At 44.2% G+C, this 7,152-nt stretch overlaps 1 protein-coding gene across 1 annotated transcript in view; it reads left to right on the top strand.

Moving 5' to 3' along the window:
* LOC135912230 (uncharacterized) overlaps positions 1-3,575 on the top strand; it is a 45,243-nt gene extending 41,668 nt beyond the window's left edge. The window contains exon 10 of the mRNA XM_070526524.1: positions 2,927-3,575. Coding sequence (XP_070382625.1) covers positions 2,927-3,211 — 285 coding nt within the window. The 3' untranslated portion in view covers positions 3,212-3,575. The remainder of the gene's footprint in view (positions 1-2,926) is intronic.
* The last annotated feature ends 3,577 nt before the right edge of the window (positions 3,576-7,152 follow it).

Here is a 7,152-nt window from a genome sequence, read left to right as displayed (position 1 = left end):
GGGCGTAACCATGCTGCTGCTGATGATGATGATGATGAAACGGCGCCTAAGCAGACGACGTGAGCACACGGCAATGAGCGGTGGTTGTGCAATTACGGCGACGTTCCCAGAACCGTAGGCTACTGCTGATCTCTCAGTTTCGCCTAGGCATCCAGGCGAATCGCTCGCTCAGCGTTAGTCGGTTGATGGGTTTCTCTCCCAGTGTTATTTTCCTTTGTGTGGTTTTCCGATGGCTTCATGAGGTTATAACTAAAGTAACTCGAGCCCTTTGGTTTCGCTTGTCTTCCGGTATGCTTATATTGCCTATTTTGGGATAACAACTGCTCATTAATTTATCGTTGCTCGTAGCATTATATTCCACCAGTTGTACCACTGTGATTTATGTGTCCGATTGAAAAAGAGGGTTATGGGACAAGGAGAGGCGAATTATGAATGGTGACCTTGAGGTGACCCAGGTGACACTGCACTATTATGGCTACTCTCTCGTGTAACCCCGCCAACTATATTACTTGGTGTTTGCTACCGTCCCCGCGAGCAGACACTAACTTTACTGACAAGCTCAACTGCGTCCTAGACGTACTAATGAAAAAAATATACACTAACGCTCACATTTTGCCCTTCGAAGACTTTATTTTCTCTTATATCGATTGGGATAGCTATTCACCGTCGTCACATAGTGGAACCAAAAATTATTTCCTCGACGTCTGCTTTAATTTCAACTTAACCCAGCTAGTTTTAGAACCAACACGCGTAGTGAAAGACTCTGCCGGTATTTTAGATCTGATATTAACTAACAATCCGTCCAGCCTATCTTCGATATCTTACCTCCGGAAAATCGGCGACCATAATGTAATTCACGCTGTCTTTAACTTTACCTTTCCAAAACGAGAATCATGAAATAAGTAATAAGCTCATGCAAAAAAGGCAACTACTAATACATTGACAACAAACTCATGTCCTTCTACCCCACTTTCGGCGCTTAATTCCACAACCGCACACTTAAAGCAAATTGGTAGATCTTCTAACAAAAAAATCACTGGCCTTGCTACTGACCACATTCCAGTTATTCCAGCGCGGACTAACAGCAATAAACCTTGGTTCACAAAAAATTATCAACTCTTTTCGTTCGGCAAAGCAAAACAATTGTCATGTGGCCTGGGTCAAATATTACGAGGCAGAGAAAGCTTATCTCTCAACCAAATCTTGAGTTTTGCGCTTTCGCCATCTGGTGGGTGACTGTGGAACTCAGTCGTACATGGCGTGAACAAAATGACAGCATGACGCGGAGCTCTAGACAAGTGAGATAGGCTCTAGATAGGTGAGAGCGATTAAACTACTCGGCCATGGCTTCCAGCGCTTCCGCGGTGATACGCTCGGGTTTTTATAGATACCACGTGTATTTTCACGACTGTTTCAAACATCGCTCTTGGGAGCAGTGTTACGCCATGTGTAGAGTGTCGAGATAGGCATCCATCGAAATCTGAATCTCCCGACTGCATACCTTGTAGCGGCTATTACGACAGCAGCCGTTGTTTTATCACAACCAGCGTTTTTGTCTTGAAAATCGGGTACAAATTTTCGTCGTTTCCATAGACTTCCATTGCTGTATCTTCAACCACTCTGGAAACAAAATTCTAGCTTTCCACAGCGTGATCACAGCATTTGTCTCGCGTCGATTGTCTTCTAGAACACGTCTGTCACCTGCCTTTTTCAATAATCGACCTGCAGCTTTTATTATACGCGAAAAACCCGCTCGTTCCATTGAAAACGCGGTAGCTTCGTGCCGCGGCCGCTTGGCGCGCTAGTTGGTGCGTGTACAGAAAAGTTAGATACGTTCACGTAATGTAGCTTCGACATTGCCCGATCAGTATCTTGGGCTATGTGACTGTACCAATGCAGATTATTGCAAATATGAAGACCTAGATATTTGTAATGCTCGATGTGTGATAGTATGTTTCGATCCTGTGCGTAGTCAATTAACAGGACACGCGCCTTATTTGTTACCGACATGACAACGCTTCTCTCCTAGTTTACTGGCATGTCCCATGTGTGGCACCACTGAAACTGCTGCCGAAGGTCTGTGCTTAGCTGAAGTCGATGCTCGGTTGAGTTATTAGCGAGATTATTTACGCGTTTATTTCGGCGTAATGTATAATTATGCCTGTGCTACCGTGAACCCCCCTAATGTGGGCAGCGGGCTCGTCAAGCTGTCGAATAGCAGCTTTTATTCGACGCTTTTTTGACTGTTTGTGAAATAGACGAAATACATTGATTGATTGATTGATTGATTGATTGATTGATTGATTGATTGATTGATTGATTGATTGATTGATTGATTGATTGATTGATTGATTGATTGATTGTGTGAGTGAGTGAGTGAGTGAGTGAGTGAGTGAGTGAGTGAGTGAGTGAGTGAGTGAGTGAGTGAGTGAGTGAGTGAGTGAGTGAGTGAGTGAGTGAGTGAGTGAGTGCGTGAGTGAGTGAGTGAGTGTATATTATATCGACCGCAAATAAAGACGGGCACAGTGGAAGAGAACACAAAAACAACACGCACGGGCCCTTCCGCTGTCCCCGTCTTTATTTGCGGTCAGTATGATATGCAGTAAACACCTACTAGGCCAAACTGAAGTTCTTCTGGATTGATTGATTGATTGATTGATTGATTGATTGATTGATTGATTGATTGATTGATTGATTGATTGATTGATTGATTGATTGATTGATTGATTGATTGATTGATTGATTGATGGATTGATTGATTGATTGATTGATTGATTGATTGATTGATTGATTGATTGATTGATTGATTGATTGATTGATTGATTGATTGATTGATTGATTGATTGATTGATTGATTGATTGATTGATTGATTGATTGATTGATTGATTGATTGACTGACTGACTGACTGACTAATACCTCTTCAGGTGGTGTCGAGCGGAAGCACACCAGGAGACAGCGCAGTCCCCGATGCGCCCGTGCTTCCCGAAGCCTCGGCGCCGCCTCCCAAGCGCATGTCGGGACCGTATGTCGAGCACCTGGAGAGGCTCCGCAGCAGCGGCCAGCTGGAACCGGAAGCGGAAGACGACGCCCCCTGTCGGAAGGACTCCTCTGACCAGGAGTCACCGACCTCCGCGGCCCCGACGCCGGAGGAGGGCGTCAGGCGTCGCGCCGGGGCTGGCAAGCGCGATCAAGAGGATCGCCATGATTAAATATAGATCGTGTTGCGCGCGACTAAGAATGCATAATGTTAAATGTTGGTATTAAGGGCTCGTCTTGCTTCGTTCGGGGGAAGAAAATCGCGGAGGCGGGTCCCATATTTTTTTCGTAATTGTTTTATGTTATTTATAGACACTACCAATTTTAGTATTGCTTACGAGCGTTGTGATGCCTGTACTGGTGTTGTCACCCTATCGGGAGTCCGAAACCCTTGTCAAGCTGATTCGTGAGCTTTTAGTGCCGGCTCCTCGTATATTAAATATGTTAATACATATATATTAATAAATTGAACTGAATACAATACCTTCGCAGATGGGAACTGTACAAAACAGTTCCGATTTCTCAAATATCCAACGCGAGAAAAAAATACGTTAGTGAACACATACATATGTAAATGAACCTATGGAATTAAATCTCAAAAATCCGACATTCTGTGTTCCTCTTTGTTCAAAAAGATTGTTCCAGTCAATTGTTCTTGAGAAATACGAATACGTAAAGCAGTTGTTACGTGGTGTTAGCTGGCTTAAAGCTACATGCTGTGCCAGTGTCTGGTAACGTAACCTGCCGTCAATGTGAAGAGAGCCGAAGTGACAGTGGCACAATTATAATTCACTAGCTGGAAAAAAAAATTCCAAAGGGGCGAATGCCATCTCACTCCCTGTATTAGCCAGCACTCTGTAATGATAGTAGGTTTCGTGACGTCGCCGTAAACCTGTTCGTGCTTGGACAACCGGTCATCGACATTGTCGCTCACCAGTGCCGGCTGAACATTGTAACGCTTCTGGGGCGCTGCGCAGTGGTAGCAACGAAAGTGGTTGAAGCCGTTGAGGCCTGACCAGAGTCGCCGAGCATGATGAGCAGGGTCAGCGAACAACCAGCACCTACACTGCACAATAGTTTACACTCTTAAAGAAAAATAGAGCTTAAATATTTTACCTTGCCCAAATAATGTTACGATGTTTATTGCAGCGTGCAAATGATGCCGCAGGTTTGGCTCAAAAGATTGTGTCCAAGATGCAGCCGCGCGAAACGTCGATTTGAATCGGCTTGACTTTATAATAGGCTTGGTTTGCATCATTCTAGGGAATGCAAGATACAGGAGGCCAACCACTGACAAAAATTTTATTTTTCATCTCAAAAGGACATTGTGCACACGTGCGGGTGTTTGCTCCAACCAAAAACTTTCCTTTATATAAAATAGTGACCCGAAGCTGAATTCAGACCACCGCTTTATTATCAGGAGGGACCAATAATGCATTAGCTTATAGAGAAGTGCTTCCCTCGCACTCCTCACGTAAGTTGAAGGTGACAACAAGAACGAGTTTATGGTAGCTATTTTGCTAGTCATTCTCCTTCTAGACCGCCAGATTTCACTCCCGTTCTCGAAGCCGAGCTTTTGGCAGTAATTTTAGTGATGCGGAACTCCCTCTGAATGCAATCATTGCGATTATTATAACAGATTCCCTTTCTGTCTGTGCTAGACTTACAGCTTCATCCAATTCACCAGCTTAGAAGACTTTTGTGACATTAGTGCCACCGGACTTGAATTTTGTAAAACTATAATGGGTACCCGGTCACTGTGGATTACATTTAAACGAAACGGCATATTCATTAGCGCGACCATCCCTGAGTGGACAGATTACATCGGTTTTTCCAGTAATTGCGCACATAACCGCGATTACATATCGAAAATACAGAATTCGTAAAGATGAAAGCCTATTTTACCAACACGCCCAACAAATGGCAATTCGTAAAGATGTCATTAAATCGATAATGACATGGACAGACTTTCAGCACTTATAATTTCTATGGAAAATGCGGTGGTGTTTATCAAGACAATCGGAAGTATAGTGATCACCAGATTACACTGCCGTGTCTCCGCCTTAAACCTATACTTGCGCAGGATTGGTCTGACGATATCGCCCCTGTGTCAATACTCCCAAGAAACAGAATCCCTAGATCACTGTTTTCTCTCATGTCACCGGTATAAATTATTAAGAAAACGACTTCTAGGAATTCCGCTTACCAAACTGGGGTTAATTTTAATTAAATTATGAGGTTCTACGTGCCCAAATCACGATATGATTATGAGGCACGCCGTAGTGGAGGACTTCGGAAATTTGGGCCACCTGGGGTTCTTTGACCTGCACCTAAACGGATGTTTTCGAATTTCGACCCCATCAAAATGCGGCCGCCGTGGCTGATATTCGGTCCCTCGACCTTGTGCTTAGCAGCCCAACATCATAGCCTAAGCAACCACACGGAGGGTAGGGTTAATTTCAACATCAGAAAAGATACGAACGTTCGCCGCGTCAGTACTGGGTTTTAGCCACAGGGACGTATTTGATGCCGTTTGTGGTTGCATACAATCGACTAAACGAATAAATCTTCGAATGTTCTTTTTAATTTATTTATTTTTAAGCGCATTGGCAATACTTCAGAACATTCGGTAAAAGATCAGAGACACAATGCTTGCCCAAACCCCAGCGTGGGTAAGAGTCACAGTATGAGAACATCGTCATCATCATTATCATCATCATCATCATTTAATTTAGCCACACAGATCTTGTTGACTTAGATCTTTGTGTTGCTCGTTTTATGATGAAGCCTGAAGTTCATGGCGAATTTCAGTGAACATCACGTCATCAATACTAAGTCGAGCGTAGTACTTGCTTTTCGGGGACACTCACCAGATCTTATTTTCTAGTTAGCGTGTAGTATTTAGAATAACAGAGCGACATCGCTTGATCTGTGAGCGGACTTCAGCGGTCAAAACTCTATTTCCGAGGCGAAGTACGGAAACGCGCATTGCAACCGATGTCGCAGGGAACAGTGCCAGACTTACGGAGCCTATTATTGCATCCCACTGCTTCGAATGATGATGGTGGTCCTCTGCACAAATGGCGCATACCCACTATGAGGGAAACACCAAGAATTTAAGGGCAAAACAGCTACTTTTCTGTGTCCACTACCAAAAACCAAATGAGACTTGCACTTCTGTGAATCCCGCAGCGAGGTCATCAAACCTTGCAGCCTTGGGACAACTGCCTCTGTCAGTGGCGCTATTCAATGTCGTAAATGGCTTTACTTGCGTGCTCCTCATCCAGTGGTATGACCCTAACCATTGCTGATAGTTTTGAGGTGTGATTACACAATCGTTTCATGAGAAGGATATCTCCATATCAATAAATATTGGTCACAGTGCATACAACCAGGTACGCACAAGTCAGGAACGGCAGCGGGATAACATTAGAGGAGAAGGCATCTTATCATTGCATTCTACCAAAAAATAAAGTATGGACAAACTTGGAGGAAGAAAATTTGAAACTAAAAGGCCACGCGAGAAGCGATACAAGGGGAAACGGTAAATAAGCTTTGCAGCAATCCACAAGCTGAATGAAAATTTATGAAACGGTATAGCTGTCCAGTGCTCCACCGAAAACACCTGCACTTGAGAATGTTGGTTATCAAAGACCTGCAACACTTTCAGCGGCGATTCTGGTAGGGTCAGATGTTGTTATTTCATTCCTCGGGTAAACCCATCAAAAATACAGTCGCCGTACATGGATTGCCGCTTACGGAGTACGCGAATACCGATGACGAACACACGCGCAGCAACGCTGGTGGCACCGTCATGCGGCAACTAATTTAACCAAAGCACGTGCCATGCGAGACGGCATCGGCTCGCCTTTGAGATCTTGGAGGCCACACGTAGAACTATTAGTGCAATGACAAGCATTGTCCTACGTATTCTCATATTACCATACCGTGCTTCTGTTCCCATTTAGTTAGGCTAGGCTAACATGCTGTCAGTCAGGCTATGTGCTGTTCCTCCTTAAAACATCTTTCTCATCAACACCACGAGTCGTTGGCAATGCATTCCAGCCAGAAGACCACGTGACTGCGGCTTCGTTTCGTTTCGTTTTACTTCGAT

Source organism: Dermacentor albipictus, chromosome 10 (assembly GCF_038994185.2).
Source record: "Dermacentor albipictus isolate Rhodes 1998 colony chromosome 10, USDA_Dalb.pri_finalv2, whole genome shotgun sequence".
NCBI lineage: Eukaryota > Metazoa > Arthropoda > Arachnida > Ixodida > Ixodidae > Dermacentor > Dermacentor albipictus.
Note: the sequence above shows the minus strand (reverse complement) of the source record. Positions and strands in the feature narration are given on the sequence as shown.